Source organism: Dermacentor andersoni, chromosome 4, assembly GCF_023375885.2.
Source record: "Dermacentor andersoni chromosome 4, qqDerAnde1_hic_scaffold, whole genome shotgun sequence".
In the NCBI taxonomy this organism is placed as follows: Eukaryota; Metazoa; Arthropoda; class Arachnida; order Ixodida; family Ixodidae; genus Dermacentor; species Dermacentor andersoni.
The window spans coordinates 28,366,211-28,392,160 of record NC_092817.1 but is presented as its reverse complement, the minus strand read 5'-3'; the positions used below and the strand labels follow the sequence as shown (position 1 = coordinate 28,392,160).

At 45.9% G+C, this 25,950-nt stretch overlaps 1 protein-coding gene across 1 annotated transcript in view; it reads right to left on the bottom strand.

Annotated features, from left to right (window-relative positions):
• Positions 1-1,279: 1,279 nt before the first annotated feature.
• Positions 1,280-25,950, bottom strand: part of LOC126536617 (gastrin/cholecystokinin type B receptor-like) — a 34,895-nt gene continuing 10,224 nt past the window's right edge. The window contains exons 2-6 of the mRNA XM_055073536.1: positions 22,922-23,032; positions 17,599-17,875; positions 16,226-16,426; positions 7,286-7,477; positions 1,280-1,845 (exon numbers count right to left, since the gene is read on the bottom strand). Of these exons, the coding sequence (XP_054929511.1) occupies positions 1,400-1,845; positions 7,286-7,477; positions 16,226-16,426; positions 17,599-17,875; positions 22,922-22,972 (1,167 nt within the window). The 5' untranslated portion in view covers positions 22,973-23,032 and the 3' untranslated portion in view covers positions 1,280-1,399. The remainder of the gene's footprint in view (positions 1,846-7,285; positions 7,478-16,225; positions 16,427-17,598; positions 17,876-22,921; positions 23,033-25,950) is intronic.

Sequence of the window (25,950 nt, the reverse complement as noted above, 5' to 3'; positions counted from 1 at the left end):
GGTAGAAACGCTGGAAAAAGGGTTTGTGTTTGAGTTCCCGAGTAACAGAATTATGTTTTCTCGCATATTCAAATTCCAATCCGACGCTATCATGTCTGGAGGTTGTGTGTTAGCCATACTTTAAAATTTTTCTGACGCAATTTACTTTGAGAAATGCAGTTAGTTCGGTAACGGCTCTGCGCTACACGGAGGGCCTGCGTGGTTTGACAGGCGCGGTTCGGAATGAAATTTGCTCACAAGGCAAATTTTCTGCGCCATGGGAGCCCTTGACGCTATCGCGTTAATAAACACCCTGCCTGACAAAGGTGGTTTTTGCGAAACCTTGTTGAGTTCGGTTTGCATCCTTATGAGTCCTTGTGGTGTTGCTTACGCCGATGAACCTACGCATGCTCTACAGATTCACAATACCATAAACGGGAGCACGTTGTCATTCCACAGCGCTGGCTAGCCCTGTCCGCAACGAACTTTTATTCTCGGGTTTGGCGTGCCGATTATTTCTGCGGGCTCTGGTATATGGTTTTACACAGTATAATGGCAAGCAGTTTTGTTTTCGTGTGTTGGATTTAATGTGCTCTTAAGGAACATTTTCCTCCTTGTTTAAACCCTCTCGTGCTTTGATTAACGGAAATGCAAACGTACGTTGGTTTCTTACGCGGAAGTGTATACACTCAATATCGTTGTTCTTTACAGTGAACTCGTGCTGCTAGCTGCCAAGAACTTTCTCTGCGGACAACCTTGGCCGCTGTAACATCACCAACGGCGGCGACGAGGAGCTCGGCTGACAGAAAATAATACTCGCATTGGGATTGCGCCGTTAGTAAGAAGGTAAAATTGCAAACCAACTCTAAGTAAGAAGGTAAAAGTAAGGAGGTAAAACTGCAAATCAACTTCACTCACTCACTCACTCACTCACTCACTCACTCACTCACTCACTCACTCACTCACTCACTCACTCACTCACTCACTCATTCGTTCGCTCTCTGTTGAGGACGATTCGCAGATCCCCTCCTTTGCGAATAAACATCATGTGTGGTAATAAATGTAAGCCTTCCCAAACATGACACTGACAAACTTAGATCTTCCAGAAGTTTAATACCATCGTCATCACGCTGAATGAATGGCTGAATGAGGCATTTATTATGCTTCCATGTGAAGTTATATGAAGGGAAGGAGAAAATTTACATGACGATCTCGTTCGTGCTGCACTTGATTGGAACAGAAGTACCGCAACGAATCTTCCATGCAAACCGCCTTTACAACGCAGATCTCGCCCCCCCCCCCCCCCCCCCCACTATCTTCTTATCAATTGTGCGCGCTTGTTCATTACCGAAGATTTTGTTCCTCTGTGCGACAAAGTTACTTTCTTCGTACTTTGGATCGTCGAGAAAAATGGCGGCAATTACGTCACTTCGCGACCCAGAACGTACACAAAATCCTGCTTTTCCAAACTGCGCACATTGCCCGGACCCTGCTTGCGCTGCGAACAACTTCGACGACACAGCGCGAGGAAACTGACGCGAAAGGTTCTGTTCATGAAGCAGTATGTGATGGGATTGCAGCAGGAGGAGGCGTACGCCAGCAGCTGCAGGAAGCAGATGCCTCGATAGCCGAGCCCGTAGTACACGGCTTCCGGCTGGAACAGCGACACCGTGTTGAGCACGTACAGCGGCGTCCAGCAGACGAAGAACTCGACCACCACCACGAATAGCATCCGTATGATGCGCTGCTTGGTGGCCAGCGACCGGTCCGGGTCCCGCGGGTGCCATCGTATGGTGGCGCCCCGATGCAGTCGCAGCGACGTGCCCGGCTCGGGCTGAGACGGGTGCACGGCCGCGAACGGCGAGCCTGCGCAAGCCGCGGTGTTCAGTGCTGGTGTTCTGTCGCAAGCACTAGCTTGTGCGACAGTTATCGTTGCAATGGTATACAGACGCAATAAAGCGGCGAACTGGTGCTGTCCTATAGAACGCCACCTATAGAACGACTGTCTATGCGAGATTTAGTTCCGTGGGAATTGATTCGGTCAGATCACGTGCATCCAGCAAATGAACGCAGCTGCAGCAATATCTACCTGCTTGCCATTTTTCAAGAACGTTAATTGTCTTTGCTCATTGCTTTTCGTTCTTCTCACTTTTTGCAGAAGAAAGCTTATGGCCCAATTCTCTTTTACACAAGCAAAGTAAGGACAGTCAGAATTTAAAGGCGTAAGCAAGAAATATATTCAGCTGGAATGTCACTATATCTTCAGTTTTTATGAAATTCCACTGTGTTGAGCTTCTTTAGGTATACAGTACATAAGGTTAGTGGTCGGTGCATTTATGTAAAACAAACAACATAAATGCGGTATCAGACATCATACAGCTTGCACATTCACTTGATCCTACAGGTGCGACTGGCAGCAACTACCAGCGAATCAATTAATGTACTTCAACATTTTTGTATTAATTTTTTTTTGCAAGAAACGGCGATTCTACAGGTGCAAGCGACGAGCGCATGAAAGACCTTGATAGACACTGAACTCTGTTTCCAGCTCGCCAGAAATCCCAAATCAATTACTTGTAGCAAGTCACAGCACGCTAATTATCCACGCTGAAAGAAGCAACAGCTCTGACATTGAGGAAACATGAAACGAACAATAAAACAAATCAAAGCAGACTTGTGTGATCTTGCAGAATCACAACTTAATTTCTAGGGAAGATGTTTATTTCGAGCAGTTGTGTAAGAGTCTGTTATTTGTAATTTAATCCCATACGAGGGTTGATCCAGAAGAAAGGTTCCCATAAATTTTAGAAATGAACAACATTGTTTATTCTCAAAGAAATTTACATTATTGAAAAGATTGAACTTTGCCCTATTTTTCTGCATAATTACCATCTTTCTCTACGTATTTTTGTAGACCGTGCTCGAATTACTGCATCCCAATGTTGTAGAACTCCGCCGCCAACCCGTTGAGGAAGCGTTTCACCTGTTCTTTGACTTCATCGTCACTCCGGAAGCGTTGGCCACTCAAATGTTTTTTTAACTTGGGAAACAAGTGATAATCACTAGGCGCGAGGTCTGGACTGTACGGTGTGTGGGGCATGACAGTCCACGCAAAGTTTGTCAAAAGTCCTTGGGTTCGACGGGAGACATGAGGTCGGGCGTTGTCGAAAAGCAACGTTACACCGGCTACCAGTCGTCCTCGCCGGCGGTTCTGGATACCTCGCCTGAGTTTTCTTAGTGTCGCACAATAACTGTCTGAGTTGATTGTTGTACCACGTTCCACGAAATTGACCAGCAGTATCCCCTTATGATTCCGAAAAACACCGGCCATGACTTTGCCAGCAGAATCAGTTTGAACTTCTTTGCGACTGGTGAGTCTGGGCGCCGCCGCTGTTTGGATTTTTGTTTCGTTTCGGGAGTGAAATGAAACACCCACGTTTCGTCTCCCATAAGAATGCAGCGGAACAATCCTTCCTTATCGTCTTGACACTTTTGAAGAAACTGGCGAGCACAGTCACAGCGTTTCTCCTTGTGGTTTGATGTCAATAGCCGTGGTACCCATCAAGCACAACAGTTTTGATACGGCAATTTTTCAGTCAAAGCTCTTTCCACTGTACCGTAAGAACTCCCAGGAACCTGAGCAACAAGTTCACGGACGGTGATCTTCCTGTTCTGACGCACTTCGCTTTGGACAATCTCAATAACCGCTTCCGAAACTGACGGTCTTCCACTCCGTTCTTCAGTGTGGACTTCCTTCCGACCGGCACTAAACTCCCTGCACCACGCTCGGACGTGTTGAACGGACATACGCTTGTCGCCATACACCTCTGTCAACTGACGATAAATATCCACGAGTGGAGTCCCTTTGGCGTGCAAAAAGCGAATTACGGAAAGAATCTCGCACTTGGGGAGATCAACAATGAGAACCTCCATATCGGACGGCTGCTGAGCCAAGAATGAGCGGCGCAGCGAACTGTGGCCGGGAGGAATCGAAAGTGGTATGAGAGCTGCGCGCAGCAGTATTGCCGAATTTCGCCTCGTACCTTCCCGTGTGGCTGGAGCTCTCGGGAACCTTATTTCTGGATCAACCCTACTTGAAAACGTTGCCTGTGCATGACTGTATGGTTTGAAACATTGCCCGCGGTATTAAGCTTTTCCACACTGGTAAGGAATTTCCACACAAAATTTACTACGCCAGAGCATTGGCCATAGTGACACCCCACTTCAACGCCTCTCTCTTTCATTTTTTACTAAATTTGATCGCTATTACGTTCACAGTTATCCCAGTGCAATGACACAAATAAATAAAATATACTTCCACAGCGCCGGATCACTTGCATACGTAATTTACTACAAAGGCCGTAAGCAGCCCATGGACTTTGAACCTTGCATACACATTACCCATAACGTGCCTCTTCTTATCGCGAAATATAAACAAGGTGCCTTGTTCAGTTCATTGAATACACCGGAGAAACCAACTACGAACGTAGTATAACTCACAAAATGAGTTAAAAAAGAAGAAGAAACGGTTCTGCGTTTGTGTGCAACCCTTCCAATTGTGCAATGAATGAGTGTGACAATAAATGCACTTACCATAAGCCCGCTTTCCGTGAAATATCAATCTACAGGTATGTCAGGACATTGGGAAAGATATCTGTTGTAGCCATGTGACACTTTTGTAATAATATATATATGTTTTTACAAAAAGGTCTATTTCACCCACAAGCAGTTGACGTCGCAAAGAGACTTGGCACAGCCTTCCGCCCATGCTTGCTAAATTTGATCTTGGTGAAATTTGTAGTTCTGGCCTGGCGACAGGCTAAATTTTGTGCCCCTCCTTAGACCGCTCATAACGCTTCAGAGCGCTTGCATGGGTAAATATTTCCGAGGCGCCAATTAGCCCATCCACTTTCAATTTTGACTCGCAACCCCCATTGCGTGGCTTTTACTTGCACGAGGCATAAAGAAGCTGTCTAGTGTATTTCACTGAGGACACTAGGCGAACGTCATGCCATGCATAGAACAGCCGAAAAGAACGACGACTCAATAAATATTTGCAACGCTTCAATTAGGCCGTGAAGGTGAAAATGTCGGAACACATTGAAGTTAGTATTCTCCGGACTTCTAAAAAATGTAGGCTTCGTGTAAGAGACAGTTCTCTCAGGATGTTGGGAAACGTAGCTCAGCCCGATACTTTCGAGCACTTCCAAAAGAAATTATTTAGAAATGCAGTATTTTATTTCCATGAGTTTAACTTCGTAGAAAAATTGCGATAGCGTTCCCTCCAGTTTCCTTGAACTTAATTTTGGCGGCATCTATAGTTACGCACCGACAGCTGGCAAACATTGTCGCGGCTTGTAAAACACACCTATAATGCTCCGAAGCCCTAGCATGCGTAATTTATTGCATAAACTGTAATTAATTCAAACACTTTGAACTGTGTGTGTACGCGTTACTAATAACCTCGCTCGTAATTTCGTCAAGGATAAATAAGTTAGCTTGTATATTTTATCGAGGAACACCAGAGAATACTCTCCAACACATTCTAAGCTACTGTTATATAAATTGCTAATCCGTCCTGTTCTTGCCTACGCATCTGTTGTTTGGAACCATTATAAGCAGTGTGAGATTAACAGGGCAGGAGGAATTCAGAAAAAGCTGTAAGATTTATATGTCACCTTACGATCATGATTTTCACCCTCTTCTCCACTTCTTTCTTTGAATTTATCTTCGCTCTATTCACGTCACCGCATAGCATCGTTACATTTCTTGCACAGCATCGTTAATTCTTCCGTTAGACTTTCTGAAGACAACTATACTAACCTCGCACCAGAGTCATCAACCAGATGACGTCACAACTTGAACTTGATGTTCTGTGCGTTGTACGCACTAATATGTTTGAATTCAGCTTTTTTTCCCTCACTCCATAGAAGACTGGAATTCCTTATCTGGGATTATTCGCTCATGCTCATCCCGAAGTTTTGTATCTGCCATCCAAGATGAATGATCTTAGCACATAACCCTCATCGTTGTATGGTATTTTTCTGTGTATAATTTCTCTCTGTTAATCCACTCCTGCAATAGCGCTTATTGCGCTGCAGTATGTACAAATAAATAAATAAATAAATAAATAAATAAATAAATAAATAAATAAATAAAACGAACTACACCCTCGTATCGCGCACAGAAATACCGAAATAACTATGGTTTCATGGTTACATCCAATGCTTCTGTTCAAGCCAGAAACATGGAACTTTCGCCACACAGTCTGTTTAACATTGCCCTAATTTTCACTAATTTTGAAGTTCGTGTCATGTGCTGTTGTTTCCTGGCCCTGTGAAACATCGCGATTGGCGGCAGCGTGACACTCTGCAATGCTTCAATAAATAACTTTTTTTCTACAAAGGCTATAAATAATCTACGCAGGTTAAACAGTTATCGTTCATCATTTTTCATACTTCAATGAAATATAAACACAGTTATTCGCATAGTTAACCGAGGAGACAAGGGAAAAGCAGATACATTCCATGTACAATGCATAAAATTTGGGTGCAGCCAAGTCTTCAGTAATTGAGTCACCCATAAAATAGTTTTTTTAAATAGGAATTTTCTGCCGTCTTTGGCCTTTCCAGGAAAGCAAGTACTTTTTTGAAGCGTTTCATATGACGCCTCTAAACTGGTCGAAAAGAATTTTAGCAATTTTCATTTAATCCCTAAATGGCACACCCACTTAAGTTTGCCTGCAGGTTGCCCGTATCATTCGCAATATTTTATCGAAATATAAGCTTCGTGAGGTTCGTAGTTTTTTTTAGGAAATCGTGAGAAGTGACACGTAATATTTGCGAACGTTTATTATAGTCGCATCAATTCCTGTGGTTTTACATGCCAAAACCACGATATGATTATGAGGCACGCCGTAGTGGGGGACACCGAATTAATTTTTACCACCTGCAGGGTTCTTTAACGTGCACTCAATGCACCATGCACGTTTCACCCCCATCGAAATGGCGCCGCCGTGGCCGCGATTCGATCCCGCACCTTCGGGCTTAGCAGCGTGACACCGAAGCCACTACGCCACCGTATAGTCGTATGAGTAGCTTGGCTGTAAAATAATGGAATAGCTGAAATAGTAAGCTTTGGCACGCGAAGGACCACTCGAATTCAGGCTAGAAACAGTACCCGGATGAGGCTCCGCTCAGAATGCATATCTAAGCAAGTCTAGAGAAATTCGTTCTTCGCATAATGCTTGCGTGTGCAGCCGTACACTGACGGATCGTTGCCTCTCGTGTCAAAGGGCCGTACGCACCGTTTTTGAGCGGTGAGCCAGTGGTCGCTGTGGTCTGCTGCTGCTGCATGGCCGAGTGCAGGGTGACCGCGATGCGCGCGTACGTGGCCACCATGACGACGAGCGGCAGCACCAGCAGCAGCACGTCCAGGAAGAGCGTGAACAGTCTTTCGTACAGGGCTTCTCCCCAGTCCTCTCGGCATTTCATCTTGGCTGCACAAAGGAGGTCGAACAGCGATGAAGGACGCGGAACTTTTGGTGCGCAGTGATGGCCACGAGATGCCGGGCACTCTTTATATCAGCATACACATGAAATTCGGGACCTTTTCACTTGAAGATTGCTAACCTACAGCAGCAACTTGTGAATACTATTCTTTGTTTGCGTGGCAAAATTATGGCCGACGAAAAGTTCCTGTCATTTGTCTCACGAGAAACATCTAGCCTACAGCGGAATAGGCAGAGGAAGGACACAAGCAGAGTTAAATGGATGCATGCGTTGTTTTGGTAACATAGCAGTTACTATGTATTATTATATATTTAGCGAAAACAGCGCATGAACATTTTTATTTCGCACCGCTACGACTGCTTAACTTCATGTACTGTCTCGTTGCATTCACTGCAATCGCCCTCGGCGTCACCTTCGGTCGTCGCCGTAGTAGTACTTCTCTAAAGCCGTGACGTCATCCTCAGAATAAACGTTCTTTTTTAGCTTCTGAAATCATATTAGATACTGTCCTAACTTCAACAAGGTGGCTACAAGCTCGGGGCCGAGATGATAATGAATAGAAAATTCGCCCATTCGCCTTCTGTGCATGTTACGTGTGCATACTTCATGATATTGAATTGTGAAAGCTCTGTTTTTATTTGATTCAGTTCACTTGTGTACCAGGCGCATAGCCTGAAATAGCACAATAAGTACCATCGTTTGGCTTTGTGAAGACTTCGCTCAGAGTTCAAGAAGCGGTCTATTGCTGTTATGTCAGCTCTGTGAACAGGCGACTGATAATACTGGAGTGTTTCGTATATAGCTAGCGAAAACTACTGATGTACCGGTCTGGTCAAAAACGTCTATTTGATAGTTGCGTGCAACCCCTTCAATTAAAAGCAGAATACTATGAAAAAAAAAAAAAAGACGGGAACAGCAGACTTCAGCGATTCTTTTGGCTCTGAACTGATTTACAGCAGCAGCAGCACTCCATCAAAGTGAGCGCCGCGACCTTGTATGCATGCTTGCTTGTTCCACAAGTAAAACTCTTGCTTGGGCTAGTTGGTTCATGCTTGAAGTAGCTAAGGCAAGGCGCAGAAGACCAGGACTCGAGAAGAAGAACACAAACAACAGGCTGGCGCCGGTCCTGTCGTTTGTGTTCTTCTTCTCGAGTCCTGGTCTTCTGCGCCCTGCCTTTACTACTTGTTCCACAAATTGTGCTAACCTGCTATGGGGCAGTGATCAAGAAGCCAGCCGTTACATTGACTGGTAGGGGTGGAGACTGAGGAGATGTCTGGTGCGCGATGAGTAGCGGAACGCGGAGACAGCTTCCAGTGCCGTTTACGACAAAAGTTGTAGACTTCCCCGAAAAGAACGGCAACATGGCCACTCGGCGCACATTTGACGTTCCTGCAAGAAAGAAAGCGTGCGATATTCGCAGCAACACAGGAAAACTGTTGGCATGCAGCCTACGTAAAATGTATTTTCGTGGGAGCCGTGCAGTGCATCCACAGCATAAAAAGAACAGGTTTTTTTTCTTTTTTTGGCGCATTACCGGCGATAGCTGCGACGGACACCGGCGGCGGTGGACAAGACCGCCAACCGGAATGGCTAATGGATTGAGCGCATAACAGCTTACGCTGTAGAAAATTTCGCAACGGCACAGCACCGGTAGCGAGCCGACACAAAGTCCGCAAGTGTGCACATGCCCTTATGCTGCGGATACTGCACGGCTCCCACAAAAACACCTTTTTGCCTAGGCTGCCTGCCACAGTTTTCCTACATGTTACTGCGAATATCGATGTTTGCTCTTCTTTAGGAATGTTAAACGTGCGCTGAGCGGCCACGTTGCCGTTTTCTTCGGGGAAGTCTATAAGCCAGCCCCGCAGCGCGGCCATCAGCTACTCTACCACTGAACCACGCCAGCTCTTGCTAGCTTGCAGCGGAAGCAAGAAAAAGAAGATTAAGGAGATGTATACAAAAATGCTTGAATGAAAAAAAAAACATGTATACCTGATTAAATTAAGCTAGCTATCTGACTATGTCAACACCACGTTTGAAAGGGAATGCCAATAAATCACCATCATCAGAATTAGAATCGTATCGAGCCATTTGTCACGCGATGTGACATGCGCTCCGCGTAGCATCGATACGTGCAAACTCTGCATTGTGGTTGCTCTGTATTCTACCAGGTGTCCCGACATGTAGCAGTTGCATCCTGCAAGTAGCTGGGCGTGGTTAACTCCAGCAGGTAGGGTGTATATATATATATATATATATATATATATATATATATATATATATATATATATATATATATACATTGTACTCATGCTCTGGCATTCGACCGACCCGACATGGAATTTAAAGTTTACAAAAGAAGCACTCTCTTTGAGCTCTTACTGGAGCTTACAAAAGGCGGAGAAGAAAAAGAAAGGGGAGGGGATTAAGAATAACAAAACAAATCAAGCTCAGATGGCTAAACAAACGGTCGAAGAATGCCTATAAGACCTGACTGGCATAAATATAACAACGGAGCATTTGTGGCTCCGATTGCGCCTCCATTTTCGTTCCAAGGCCCCCCAAAAAAGAAAAAACTACTGAAAAGAAGACATCTTGGAGGATGCTTAGGCTTCGCTTTAAATGTGGAACGTGATATCATTCAAATATCACTGGTTGCTTCTGACGCTTACGGGCAACTGCAGCTTATACGTAACCGCAACGTTTACAGAGAAACGCTGGCGGTGAAATCTGTGCCCAAAGGCGAGCTTTCTGGTAGAAACGCGCCCTTTTGCACGGGCCGATCTCCGTTATTGTTGAGCCCTTTTGATATTTCAGTCTGAAAAGATCTGACAAAAAAGACATGCGCTGTCGGTGTTCTGTTTCAAGGCATTTATTTGTGGGCTGCCATTCTCAAATTTCCGAGGAATAACTTCGTGAAGAACGTAAGATAAGGTATGAATAACTTTAGTGATCCACTAGAGTCTAGAGTGAACAACTTCAAGCCCGTATAGAATATCCGTCGTTGGAGATGATTCTCTCCGCCGCGGACGCCGGCGCCTACGCCGACATCGGATCTTCTGCGACGCAGGACCCTCAACGCTGTCGCGTTAAACGACATCAATGGAAAGGAACCCAAAGCTAACGCACTGGGCAAGTCGGGCTAGTAAAAACGTAATATCCTGAGATATATTAGAATCATCCATAGCAGAATGGGCGGCTTGCAATACCTATGGTCTATCCAATGATGGATCCCCGTAGTTCCCCGAGGATCCCCGTAGAATCCGGAATAAAGGAAATACAAGGAAATGTTTCTATTGGCAAAAAATGACGCAATTTTTTTGCAAACTCGAAGCTCTACTGAACGTGAATATGGCCGTTATCCCCTTGATCCTTGCTTTCATATCCTAGTATGAAAGAAGTGTCACAGAAGCAGGTTCCGTGGCACGCGAGACGAAAAAATGAAAAGCGCTTTTCGAATCTGCGGATGAAGCGCATAATATCTGCATGAAGGAACGCGCGAACAATAGGCAGATAGCGAGAGTGCGGCTGTCCCAGAAGAAGTAATTTTATGCACCTTTCAGCATTGATCTTTTGGAGAGTACTTTCGAAGAACGGAAGTCTCAATATGCAAGCAGATAATACTAGAGCCAGTGTCTCTTGAGCAAAGACGTAATAATGTTCCGCGCACGCAAGAACGTAGCCGAAAATCGTGCGCGCGCAAGGTGCTTGCATCGTTGGGCCAGGCTGTTGCTATTGGCGCTGATACTTCGTGCGAAAGCTGCATTAGAGATGCCCACCGTGGTTGCTTAGTGGCTTTTGCGTTGCACTCCTAAATACGAGGCCCCGGGATCAAATCCCGGCCAGGACGGCCGTAATCCGATGGCGGCGAAATGCAAAAACGCCCGTGTATTTAGATTGAGATGCGCGTTAAAAAACTCCAGGTGGTCAAAATTATTTTGGAGTGCCCCATTACGGCGTGCCTCACGATCAGATCGTAGTTTTGGCAAGTAAAACCTTATAATTTAATTATTTCTTTTTGCATTATAGTTTGGCTCTGCCGTGGCTGCATGCAGCCCGTTATAGACTTTGTGAACCCACTGTACTGTCATATCTCAGCATCGACTTTGTGAAGTTAATGCTCTAGCTATTATACCTGAGTGTCTGGCTATCGATGGTGAGGTGCCTACATGTACGGTAGATTCGATCCCGAATACAGCGTTTACAGCAAGTCTATTCGTCAATAGCAACAACCCGGCCCAGTTGCAACAACCCGGCCCAGTTATGCCAGCTCGTTGCGCGTGTGCAATTCTGATGCGAAACCGTCAACTGGCCCATTGAGCGAAAAAGCAGGCGTCCGGCATCTGCAGCAGCAAAACGGCACCTGAATTCACATTAGCTGCGGAGCCACGTCACGACCGCGCCTCGACGGAGCATTGTGGGCGGAAGGTTCATCGGGGGGGGGGGGGGGGGGGTATTCTGCAAGAGTCCACCTAGTGGACTGTCCATTTCGGCCGCTGCTGATTGGATGGAGTTGTGCGAGTGAGGAGGAGAGGAGTGGCCCCAGACAATCAGCGGCGGTTGAAATGGACAGTCCACTAGGCGGACTCTTACAAAATACCCCCACTGCTGCCACAGTAGTGTTGCGTAAGGGGAGGGGGCATCATCGCGACGCCTCGTCACACTGGCTTTCGGAAGCATTTGTTATCCGTGCGTTCCTTGTATGCGCAAGTTCTCGCCATGCGTTCCAACTGCGCTTCAAATCAAAACGCGCGAAGCGTCTCTACGCGCTGGTTTGACCGTGAGGAGTTCGTAACTCGAAGGAACGCTTAGCGGCGTTCAATCGGACATTAATGCTTTCCCATTCACAACTCATAAGAAGTGCTTAGGTGTCCTCGGCATTTCTAGGGGTGCTTCTCACGCTGCATGCACGCCATGATGCCATGCAATATGACGCCTCTTGCGACACATGAGCCTAGTCTGAAGCTTTTCTCGGTGAGATCAACCTAGTTAATGAACGTCTCGAAGCGCTCTGCTTGCGCGTTCTCTGATCATCATATTCCAGCACGATACTTGCTATGGGAAGTGATGCAGCTCCATGAAACGCCTGGATGTTTCTTGTTGCTTCCGTGCAAGTGTTTAGCAGGTCCCATCCCGAAACTACTGACCCACAAAAGGCCGATGATTTCATATATATTTTAGCGCTCTGTTCTCTCTTCTGTACCCTCTGCTGTCCTTGCGCCGTTATTCAAACTTTAATCCATATAAAGGCTGCCTACGAGAATAATATAGAAGTCATGATTCCATTTTATAAAGATATTTCATCACATACATTCTAGAGCAAGATGGAATTGACAGACACATCAAACCAGGAGCTAGGCCTTTGAATGCAGTTGACAAAGAAAGAAGAGAAAGGAAAATAATGAAACAAAAGGTTTCTATAAGATTTATAATTTCTTTACAGCCAATGGGTAAAAAGCTGGAACAATGTGTTCTTCTATCTAAGCTAGTCAGCTAGTTTTTTTTATACTAGCTGCATTTTACCTATTTGCGTTAACGAAAAGAAACCAGAATAAAAAATTTCGGCAGAGACACCTAAGACTGCTTACGTGCGAGAATGCGAGAACGTTATAGTCCCTTGCGTAAATTGCTTTTTTTATACACTCATTTTAGACACTCTTGAGGGGCCGCCACCTCTTCCAATTGATTGCGCCATCACGTGCCGAATGACGCACGCACAGGGCTACACCTTTAATCCGCCAGATGGCTGCCACGTGACGTGTGCGATGACAAATGCACTAGGCACATCTTTAGTCAGTCAGAACCATGGAGCCGCCGTGGCGTCGGGAGGCCCCGGCTCGATTCCCACCCATACCGATATGTACCAAATTTACATTTCTAAGTCATTAACCACTTTGTTTCAAGGAACCTTCCTGAGTAATTTGACATCAACTGGAGCATTTTTTGACGTGTTTCTACTCTTTGCGCCATGGGCAATATTACAGCGAAGCTGTATATGGCTAGGGTTCCATGCATTCTTGTTCTCCGTGAACAAAACTATCATCATCAATGGCTCATACCCCCGTAAGCATTCATGCTCCCGTAAACAAGCAAAAAATGCAATGGCTCGTATAACCCCGTAAGGCAGAGGCTAGAAGCAATCTGCTAAGTGAAGCGAACAGTCCTTAAATTCTTTCTTATCACACATACAACATGCAGAAGAGCGTGTTGAAAACTGTCATCATCAACGGCTCATACCCCTGTAAGCAAGCAAAAAATGCAATAACTCATAGTCCCGTAAAGTTCATGACTACTCACTTTGCGTGAACTAGCTGCGATGAGACTACCTCTGTTGTCGTTGTCGGTGGTTTCAATATGGACGTGTCGGTACCGAAAACGGAGTGGTTTAAGAGTTCCGTGTTGCAGACATATCCCTTGGGATGCCACAGCGATCCGGCCCAGACGACCACCCAGCGGCGTACGTGCGTCGATTTGACATTATCAAAGAATGTGATTGCAGTTGCGAGTTAAGTAATGACTGCCGATCAAGACAATAAATGAGTGTGCGTACTTTTCGTCACGATGACCACCCATCAAGGCAATAAACGAGTTCGAACCTTTGTTCAAAGTTATGTGTCACCTCCGTGCCGTGTGCGAAAAAGCTGGGCTGGTCAACCGCCATCGAAGAGTGGAATGGCTCATAATTTTTTGGTACCATCTTTCGGTAAGGCTTTTACAGACGGGGGCATACCCAAACCCCCTACGTCTTCACAAGATGTACCCCGAAATTCAGACAACAAATACATGTGCACTATGCAATAACTTAGCGAACTTACCTCACATGCTCTGGGGATGTCCCGCGTTACGCGGCAATGAAAGCAACACTTCATCACGCTGGGATGCGGTCCTACACAGCCCCAACCTCGAGGAACAGTTATGGGCTGTCCAACGGCCCCGTGACGCGGCGGAGAGGCTCGGCCTCTCTGTCCCGACGTGGGAGCGGCCCGCTGCGCGGTAGTGCGCGCCCGAAAGGACACTAATAAAGTTTTTCCTCCATCCATTCATCCATCTTTCGGTCACGCCGATGACGATGTCAGTTTTTCGCATGATGTGGCATTTAATTATTTCATATTAAATTGGCAAGTTTCACTGCGTGTTTAGCCGCACTTCCTTTGTCCATAGCGATGTTATATAGGCAAAATAAAAATGTTTTACGTACGATTTCCCCAAGTATCTGAATGATGCGTAAGCATTTCATAGTAGCGACGTGGTATTGAGTGGCCGTGTGCTGGTGTCTTTGGCCTAATTGCGAGAAAGACCATGAAAGAATCGGAAAATGGAGAAGCGCGGTTTCAACACCGAACTGTTAAGTGCGACCTGCACGAGACGACGTAGAAGAGGCGAGTAGAAGCAATGTTCACTCTTGTTATAGACAGCCCGCCGTGCATGTGGACGTGGGGTGAAATGATGAGGGAGATGTAGGAAATGAAGGAAATATATGCAGCTTTCCCTGGAACGTTGGTTTCGGGTGGCGTCGGCATGGTGTCGTTTCTCTTGTTTGTTGCGTTCGGCAGTGTGTTGCTGTTGTTTCTCGCTCTGAGCAGCGTCATTCATTTGTTTCTGGCGTAATCTGTATTCACGCTGATACTCTGCATTCCTGCATTTCCGTTCTTCTTCACCAAGCGGTGGTGACCGTCTTGGCGCCATTACCAATAATGCGACAGCGCTGCGGCCACACAAAGTGCTGCGGTAGGCAGCGAAACGTGAACTGATGAGGCAAGCGAACTACTGCAGGTGGCTGAGCCAGGTGCGCCGATGACGTTCCGATCCGAAGCCACGACTGCTCCACAGTTCTGGCATGTTCTGGTGCGGGCCTGACTGCACACGTCACGTGGTCACAGAGACGCGCTCGAGCCACTGCTCGCGCGATCGTCGTCGTCTTCTTCCACAGCTGGCTGGCTCTGTCTTGAAAGCGATCATCTTACGCGAAGGAGGCACGGACAGACAGTGTTCTCCTTGGCTAAACCTAGAAATACTTACGCATTTAAAAGCCGAGGAGACTTTCCTATATGATTACAACACTGAGATGTGCTGCGTCCTACGGAGTCGAAACACATCAGTAGAACGACGCGGAGCAAGTGAATCCGCGCTTTGAAGGAAGAAAGCTGTCGATGGGTGGCAATTGTCATTTAACGCTAGCAATGTGCCCTGCTTAACTTTAACCTGAGCAAGGCGCCAGCAGCTAGTGTTGACCTGTCAGCGTGTTAGACTTCTGAGGCACGCTGCCAGAAAATTTTGTGCGAAAGGGAACGGAAGCAATCGCTATAGAGCAAGTACATAACACATTGCAAGTTTGCTAGATTGCAAGAGAAGTAACGGCAAGCAATGTTACACTAGCTCACGATATCAATATCTGGTTGCGGACGCTGCGGGGGATATAGTTCGTGCGCGTGCAGGCGCGTCCGGCGGTTCGGCCTCTTTTTGGAAGGATCAAAGTTTTGTTGCGCTAATATAGCAGGTGCATGCCAGACAGCGATATCGAAGGAAATCGAGCGCCTATACTCGTAAGGACAACATGCTAACGTTCAGGTACAATGGCACAGTTTGTTTGACCGCTACAGCAATCCCGGTGCTTGGGTTGTTCTGCTGGCATCATGGTTGTCTTTTGACTTCGTACCGCACTCCCCAAGAATGAATGTGCCGCTGAGAGCCTTCGGTCGAGCTTGCGCCGAGAAGGCACACACACATACACTCACCAGAGTCTCTGGTTGGCCTGAGCTCGCTGAGCAGCGCGATGGGCAGCATGAGGAGAAGCGAGACGGCCCACACCACCGCCACGGTGCGCTGCGCGTGACGGGGCGTCTGCCATGCTCGCGAGCGCAGGGGCTGGCAAATGGCGTAGTAGCGTTCCACCGACACCGCCACCAGGGTCCAGTCGGACACGCACACCGACACCGCTGCGCATGCATAAATGTAGAGAGCAAATTGAAATGTCTGAAACGACCCCCAAGAAAGGAGAACTCGTCACAGAGCACACAGCCCTCGAATGAGTGTGGAGGAAAAGCTGACAATTTTGCAGTGTGAAAAGCAAATCGGTTCAGTATGCTGACAGCGCCTCCTATACCTTGCGCATGAGCGCGACAAGTTAGCGAGTGCAGTACAAAATGTATTTGCGCTTGTGAAAAAAAAGGACTGTGTATAGAGGTAGAGACATTCGAAGGTGCTTTTGATTTTTTCAGGTATGGTGTACTTTGGGGGGTACGGATATAATTTTTTTTTATTAGTAGCTTTATGTAGCAGAGATGTCTTGATTTTGGTAACAAAGTCTTTCCAGCAATATCAAAACGAAACACTGTTATTTTGTAACATACTATGTAGATATTGTGGCGTCACAGCGACGGAAAAATGCAGTAGCTTTTCTTTAATTCCCTGCATGCGTCGTTAAAATAATAATTGTCCTCTGAAACGCTTATTCTGCAGTAACATGGAATGTCAAAAGCCTTTATGGAAGACCCGAGAAGCCTGAAGATTAAAAAAAGCAATTCTTGCCATAACTTTCAGATCAGCTTTCGTTTTTGCAATACAAATAATTTAACTAAAATAGAAATTTAACTAAAACACTGGAGCTAATGTACCATCAGGCTCGACGAGAACGAAATCCAATGCTGGAGCCCAAGTGCAATACCTCGCCACATAGCGCAAATTAGCGGCTAATTGATTCGGCGATACACGCATTCACAGTTCCAGAGCGATCTCTTCGAGTTGGAAGCACGACACATGAAACCGCACAACGTCGCGTGTCAGGCGGTTTTTAAGCTCGCAGCCATGCATTGTTAGCTTTCGAATGAAGTAGCACAGTTGACGGTGACACAGAGATTATAGGCATGTGTGTGAGCACCAGTTCTGGCGCCATATTGTAAGCTGGCAGTTTTAGGAAAAAAGCGAATGTTGATTCACATCAGGACGAGGTCTGAGAACGCACTGCAAATCATGACATTCCAGGATTCCATGAGTTAGAAAGTATTCTTTATATGTAGACTAATCACTAAGCTCAATATATAGCCTCATAGGAGGAAGCGGTTCATTCTATAGGAAGATGGTTAGAGCTGGACAAAGCCATTTCTCTCACCCTGCAGGTAAGGTATGAGCTTGCACATGAGCTGTCCGAAGACGAACTCGCGGAGCAGGACTCCCACGAGGGTGAAGGGCATGCAGAACACGCCGAGGAGCAGGTCGCTAACGGCCAGGTTGAGAAGAAAGAGGTTGGTCACGGTGCGCATGCGCTGGTTGATGGCCAGCGTCAGGATGACCAAGCCGTTACCGAGCACGGCGAGTAGAAGTATGATGGTGTACGGGGCCACCAGGACCGCCTCCTCCGACTGCCACCAGATGGCGGCCGTCGGCTTCTGTGAAAGCGGTATGCAGCAATAAGGGAAGCGGTATGCAGCAGTAATGAAACAGAACACTATGAGCCCAATTTACCATGAGGTGGTGCATGTCATTTGTAAAGGAGCAATGGTGGCAGCGCTAACGTTCGCAACTACCATTCTGTGGTTAAAATCGCATATCTTCTTGGGGTTGGAAGTCAAACAAAGATCGGTAGGCCGGGTGGGTTTGGGAGCGCAGGGTAGAGAGAGAGAGAGATAGATATAAAGAGGAAATGCAAGGAGGTTAACCAGATATTAGTCTCCAGTTTGCTACCCTACACTGGGGTTGGGAACCCAGGGCAATATCACAAAAGAGGCAGTACAGGGTCACATGGGCTCAACCTCTTTTGAAGTTAGAGAAGCGCAGAGCAATATTAGTTGCGAAGAAAGACTCAGCAACATGGACCAAATAAATAAAGGAATACGCACTTTTCCTGATAGGTAGGTTGAGTATTTGTTACAATGTAAGAGAAGGTGCGCCATATCTTCATATAGGATTTTTCACAAGAACAATTGGGCTATTAGGTTTTCCGAAGGCTGTAAGGAGTCGTAATCTACTTATTATTGTTTTTATAGCGGTGTGGCGAACTTCATAAGCGGATCTATCTTGAATCATACTCAACGTTGTGCCCCGTTAATAAACGCAGTCTATCTTGTAAGTAGGGGACAGATTTTGTTAAGAGCGCAACAAGCATCCCTTTTTGACAAATCAAGGAGCGAAATATCCCCTTTCTTCTGAGCCTGGCGTGCTAAAGCACCTACTGCGTCATTCTTCGCAATTACACAATGACTAGCAACCCGCTAGAGTATTATATCATGCTGTGCCTCTTTCGCAATGGTGTAAGCTATTTGTACGAGGGACGTTCTGAAAGTAAGTTTCGTCTCTTTTTTAAAGAGAACATGGTGCCCCAGGTGAAACAAACAGTCGCCATAAGAATTCACACTCGTCGCTGGTTTAACAACGGAAGGAGAGTAAGTGGCGGAGGAATAACGCATGCACGGAGCGCCGAAAGAGAGGGATTAGCAGCAGACCGGCGGGCCCGTGGTTATTCGAGTAACAATCACGATGACAGGTAGACGTGTGCTGACAAGGTGGTCGCCAGTGGAAGTGCGGACTGTTATGCGGTATGAATGGGTTAATGTTGACTAATGCTCTCTGGAGGGTTTTTGCTGCTACATTTGATGGCTGAGTTTTAACGTGACTGCTAGTTAATGTATGAATGGGCACGTAGGACTATAGTGTGTCCGTCATCCATGAACACCTACAGATCGTCTGTGGTGAAGAAGTTGTGTCTCAGACCTTGCATCGCAGGGCACCGAGTTTTACCAGAATGGTTTCTTCAAACTGACTGCACGCTACGACAAATGTCTCAATGTCGGTGGCGACTATGTGGACAGTGTAAGGTGTGTAGTTCATGATGCCATTGTGTACTTTTTTTTGCAATAAAGTTTCCGTATGAAAATAAATGACGAAACTTCATTTCGGAACGTCCCTTGTATCTCGTATACTAAAGAATCATTAGCTGAGGAAAAGCTCAAGTTTCTTATGAAGGCTAGTGACGCTTGAGAATCGCTTAGAACTATCCATTATCGTAGTTGTCGTTGTGAACAAAATTTTATAGCAGAGAGAATCGCATGAAATTCGACAGTGGTTGATGGCGTGCTGTGAGTCAATTTGTGTGCTGTTTGTTCCCTGTAAACTTCAATCATGAATGCTGCGGCAAAACTGATAAATTGACGATCCGTGTCTGTATATACTTGGGTGCGGTTTTGGTGCTCAGTGTATATATGTGATAATGTCATATATGTTTAGACAGAACGCAGAATCCTACGTAAAATAGTCGATTCCGTTACCGGTAACTTATATTTGCGCGCGTTCCTTGTCTTTCATGCCGACTTCTAAATGTGTTAAAGAAATGGGACAAAGCTGAAGCATATGCTGTGTTAAGATAGACGCCGCCCTTGTATTTGGCCGCTTTACAGTAACGATGCTTTTGTAGACAACAAGGCACAGCGCAAAACTCCCAGTAAATGCAGAGTGTTCCCCTACTGTGACGTAGATTGTTGGGCCTGAGCCATGGTCACTGTTTTCTTTCGCATTCTTTGCCAACATCTAGCGTTCTTGGAAGGATAATTTTCGGATGATTGCACGTTATTCTCTATATACACACACAAAACGCCCATGTTGCTTTAAAAATGTTAAGATTATGCTCTATTTAGGCAAGCTTAAGAAAACCACGATGAAGATAGTGCGTGTTTGTTCTTTCCGTCTTTTTTCGTAACAGGGCAACATTTCTATTGATAGGCGGCATTTGTGTGCCCCTTTTGTACCTATTGGGTCCACGGTTCCTTTCTTTTTACAACTGCTTCTTCAAATAATGAAGCCTTACCAACTCGCCCAGCTTTCTGTCGTTTTAGGTTAAAACAATTTAAAATTTTCTTCAGCAGAGGCTGCTAGTGCGATCACACTACCTGATACAATAAGAACCGCAAATAGCGATTCAGTGCCAATAAAACATATTAAAACAACACTGCGGTTGCTGTGAAGTTTCATTGTTTTTTTAAGCTGACATTAAAATGGGGGAAGAATATTTACGACACACTTCCAAAAACTTCTCATGAAGTCAGCACGACTATAATGAGGGTGCGCAACTTCACGTTAAGGTTGACTAATGCTCTCTGGAGGGTCTTTGCCGCTACATTTGATGGCTGAGTTTTAATGTGACTGCTAGTTAATGTAGATACAAGGTTTTCATGGAATACATCTGTTATAAGTCTGCTCGTCAAGTTCATGTCACGTTCTGCGACGTGTCCCATCATGTCCACAAATGAGTACGTAGGTCTAGAAAAACATACTTTATTAAAACAATATGCGAAGTAATATGTCACATTTGAGCCCAGATTCAACCCACATGTTGGACCGTGTGCGAAGCGGCTAATTTAATGCTCAAAAACTAAGTGCGATGCGTACACCTGTTTTTATCGCCATCCTATGCAACGTGTGACCTCGTACAAAGTTTCTGTTTATGCGTTGCACGGGTCACAACTGCATTGTTATGATATCTTCACGTCTGCCCACGCACAAGCTATGCCGAAATGTAAACAACAGTTCACGGAAATGCACAATGTGGGACATCGACGCAGTGACGTCACGAAGGCGACGTTTGACGACGGAAGAATGGCGAGGAGAGATGCACGGAGAGAGAACTGCGTCGTAAAAGACACTGGCAACGTTGGCTACTATTCGCTCACTTTATTCCTGCGTATCCGGCCTAACGAAAGCTGGCATGGAAGGGCGACGCACGTGCCAACCTTCTCAAAGAGCTGCTTTGCTTCGGCACCGGAAATGTATGCGTACGGTTGCGCCCTCTCGGTTAGGCCACCGGGCTGTTGTGGGATGCCGATCCCACCATCGGACGCGTAATGCTTTCATTTTAACGCACTAGCGTTACGGGCCCCTGTCGCAAGATATCCGATGTCGGCGTCGGCCGTCGCTTAGCGAAAAGTCATTCCGCACCACAACCACGCAAGCCCTTCGCGTGGCGCAGATGCGTTACTCAACTAATTGAACTCCTCAAAGTGAAATGCGCAGAAAAATCGTAAAGTACCACCTGAACACAATCTGCAGATATGATAGCGTTGGAGTTTGAATATACTATAAAACAATTCTGTTACGCGGGAACTCAAACACAAACACCTTTTGCGAACGGCGTGGCCCGCTCGTTTCCTCGCGACAACACCACCGCGCTTGCCTCCGCGCACCCGCAAGAAACATGCGGTTGCCGGGAAACGTGACAAGCAGTCAGGGATAGTTGAAATCTGTCGCGTTCCTCACTGAAAGGCGAAGTTTGACCGTAATCCAAGTTTTTCTGTTTGCGGGCTATTTGGCGAGACGCAGAAACAGCCGCGGTAAGAAAAGGCCGGCAGGATTCGCAGAGAACTATGTTAGCTAACGCTTGTGTGTGAGTATTGCCATTGTATCTGCATTTCCCTGTGTTATTGCCATTTCCTCAAAGCGGTTACAACCCATCATGTAAAGAAGCAACAACAGTAGTGATCTATGAAAGGCAGAAGTATCATTTCTGTCGAGCTTTACGCATACGTACAATTATTCTCTAATGCAACGCGAACACCGAAAAGCAATGCAGAGTGTCTCTCGTGCTTAATTACCCGCATTTGAAATGCGGGATGGAGGCCGCGTAATCGGGCCTCAAATGAGCTCTAACCGTAAACATGAGCGCCTGTAGGTGAGCCAAACAGATCGTGCACGCCGGCAAAAGTGGAAAGGAAAAATAAAACGCTTCGTTTCATTCCAGCGTGGCAACACACGAATAGCTAATCTGAGGCAGGGCACACACGTTTAGTATGTATGACACTAGTTCTCCATTGCATGAGCAAAATTTACCTGGGATATTTTTTTATTGCCTCCCTGAAATGAAAGGAGAGAAGCTTCACTACTGAATTCGGCCCCATTACATATTTCTGTTCATGACACCGCGCGGCCTTCACATTTTGTGGCTCTTCGATGAGCCACAAAGTTTAAAAAGTTAGAAATCCTAAGTTTAAAAACGGATTATGAAATGGTCTGGGAATTTGTAGAAGCTTCCAGCGAGCAAGTCAACATTTTCTGACGCAGTAGCATTATTTAGCCGGAAGAGCATCTTATTTGCCCATGAACTAGTTAATCCAACGATACGCAAAACAACAATGACAAAAAGTACAGTTATAAGCAGAGGAAGTTTGGACGAAAGGTGTTTCAGAAGAGTGAATTTTTATTTTGGGCTCCCGTAGTGTGCTCAAGAAAACAACGAAAGAGAAGTACAGTACCCGCGCAAAGTATTGGAGAGGCAACTTGTGTAGTTTCGTGCCTGTGTCATCCCTACCTTTTATTCCTCCGTGTTAAACGCAGTGCAAGACATCTATGAACATGCACCATATAATCCCTCTTGTTTCATTGCTGTGAGAAAGTAAAGCACGTGCAACACAACTGCCGCTTCGCGTTATGACCAAGAAGGGAACACGTACCTCCTGCTTGCTTGAGGAGCTGTTATCGAAGGAATAATTGTACGTATCCATTGCGGGAAAAAAAAAGGAACGTTGATGCCTATAGCTTCACGTTTTGTCAGAACCGTCCTTCTGAAACGAGAGACAACAGATGAAATATGTCAATCAATTTCTCTCAAGCACGGACATTCACTAAAGGCCAAAAGCCAATCCTAATCTTGGGCACGTGAAAGTGAGTTTGCTCTGACGATTTCAATGAAACTGCCATGAACAATAAATTATTCTTGCCCTCCGAAGGCTAGCCTGTAGCCTGGTTCTTGTAGCAAAGCCACCAAAAGTGTTCATTGAATGTGCATAGAATGTGGGTGCCCGTGATTTCTGTGTGCGCGTGCTCTCGTATACATGATCATGTTTGTATACAAACATCTCATAGCATTACTACAAAATTATTTAAAGTGTTTCTGTCACATCATCATTGTACATAACCATTGTGTACACTGTATATATTGAAAATCATCTTAAATATGTGACAATTAGTTCGTGTGTAACTGTGCGTTTTCGTGGATCTACGTAATTATATATTAGTGAGCGAGGACTCGGACACTCCTTTGAAAACCTGCCGTGTATACAACGCTTCGTACTTTGTATATGTTATCGTCCTGGTGGAATTGTGCGGTGATTATGACTCAGTGTTCATATCGTCTCTTGTTAAAGTAAACTTTTTCTAAACACGTGTTAACAAAAAATAACAAAAATAAAGCGGTGGTAGGGCCAGTTTCTGAATGCAGCAAAGAAAAAAATGTCCGAGGACACCTAGGCAATTCTTATGATTTGTGAATGCGAACGTATTAATGCCCAATTGAACGCCGCTGAGACCATCCGTGGTTGCTTAGTGGCTATGGTGTTGGGCTGCTAAGCACGAGGTCACGGGATCGAATTCCGGCCACGGCGGCCGCATTTCGATGGGGGCGAAATGCGAAAACAACCGTCTACTTAGATTTAGGTGCACATTAAAGAACCCTAGGGGGTCGAAATTTCCGGAGTCCCCCACTACGACGTGCCTCATAATCAGAAAGTGGTTCTTGCACGCAGAACCCCATAGCTTAATTTTAGTTTTTTTAGCGCCGCTCAGTGGTATTTCGAGTTACGAACTCCTCGCAGGCAAGTGAGCGCGTTGAGACGCTTGGCCAACGTTTCCTAGACAGCGAAAGGCCGGCGCACTTCGATCCGTGACGTCATGCTACCGTGCCCGACCGCCATAGAATGTAATGGGGATGCACCCGAGTAAGCCGCGGTGATTTTGACGTCACCGCTTTCGTCACGGCGGGCTTGACAATGGGAATTGCGGTCCAAGTGGCATTATTTGATGAAGCAGAGTCCACAGGCCTGCATCGCGCTGGTTTAGCCCATTGGGTAGGACACTCGGCTTCTTAATGCGGGGTCGTAGGTTCGATACCCACTACCACCAACGTTTTTCATTTCGAATTTATTCTGTTTTTTTATACATTCGTTTCTTTATAGCGGTTACCGAGGCGAAGTTGTAACGCAGGTTGAAAGCTTGCGGGGGCAAGGAATGCGCGGATAACACAGGTTTCCTAGAGTGAGAGGGAGGGTGACGTAGCGTCGCGGTGATGCTCTCTCCCCTCACGCAACACGTGGCGTAGCAGCGGGTTACCCTTTAGCCCGCCCTGAACCGTAGAGGTGCGCAAGTGAAGTGGCGTCGCAGCCACTGGGAATTTAGGTGCCGTTTCCATGCTACGGACGCCGGCATTTTCGCTCAATGGGCCACTTGATATTTTCACGTCAAAAATCAAAAAAGGAGAAGAAGAAAAGTTATATGCCAAGTATTTGTATGTATATAGTAACATCATTTATGTAATTGATACTGACTGGAACGTTTTCGAAGTCGTTTTTTAGTGTTCGCTGTACGACATCAAAAATTACAAATACATAGAATTGTGAGCCAACAAAAGTAAAACTGTAACAAGTAGTGTTTCAACTTTTACGCATTCTAAGATTTGTGTCACAGGGAATAAGCATTTGCTTAGTCGTTTACAAGATCACAGGAAAGGTCAGGGTGTTCATATCTTGGCGCTACATCGCAGAGTTGGACGCTCGGTAACTTGCGTGGAACTTGGCGGGTTGCCTGAATCTTTAGCGCGGTGCCGTCTGGCCAAGTACCTATTTCGAAGGCCAGAACAAGCAATACCAAAGCGCACGAGAACTAGTGCTTCGCAAAGAAGTCGTTCTTAAGAAGATAGTGTCGTCTCCTTTGACAGCACCCTGCCGTCGCAGTAAACAAGTTCCGATCCAAAGAAATCGTTGAAGTCTGCTTACTCTTTTTCCTGCCCACATTTTTTGCACCTCCAAGTAATAACACACAATATCATGAGCGTAGCGAACAACGTAGTCTCTTCGGATGGCTCTCTGTATAACTGACAGACAAAATTCTCGAAAGCCTTTCTTGCGGAGTAAAACGGTTCACTTACAAAGTGACAGCGAATCAGTGCCTTTAGCAAAGAAACTAAAATTCTTTAGTCATACTTCAGAGAAAATAAACAGAGCAGCACAGGTGCCCATCCTGTCGTATGTGTTTGTCGGTCCGCAGATATATTTTAACAAGCGTTTAAGGCAGGGATTTCGCAATGAGAGATCGTTTTCTCGCTATACGTCATACGAGTCTGCAGAGATCCAGAGGATTTGCCGAAGAGGCTATGGTGAAATTTTGTCGTTCTCTCAAGAAAGAAACTAAAACTGAAGTTGAGTGATCAGCGAGATATGTGCTACCGCACTCAAAACGCGCTTGCGTACACATACGCTGTTCGGCATACACCGTGCGCAAACAGACATGATGTCAAGGAACCGATGCTTAAAAGTATAGCGCGCAGAAACTTGTAGGCGACCATAGCTTGTTGCAACACGCTTGGCAATCATTTTCGTCTAGCTAAACAATTTGCTGGTGTCTGAGCTAAAATGTACCGTATCCACGCGTGTGTTTTCTTTCGAATTTTTTTTTATTGCACACTTAAATTGACATTTTACCGGCTTTC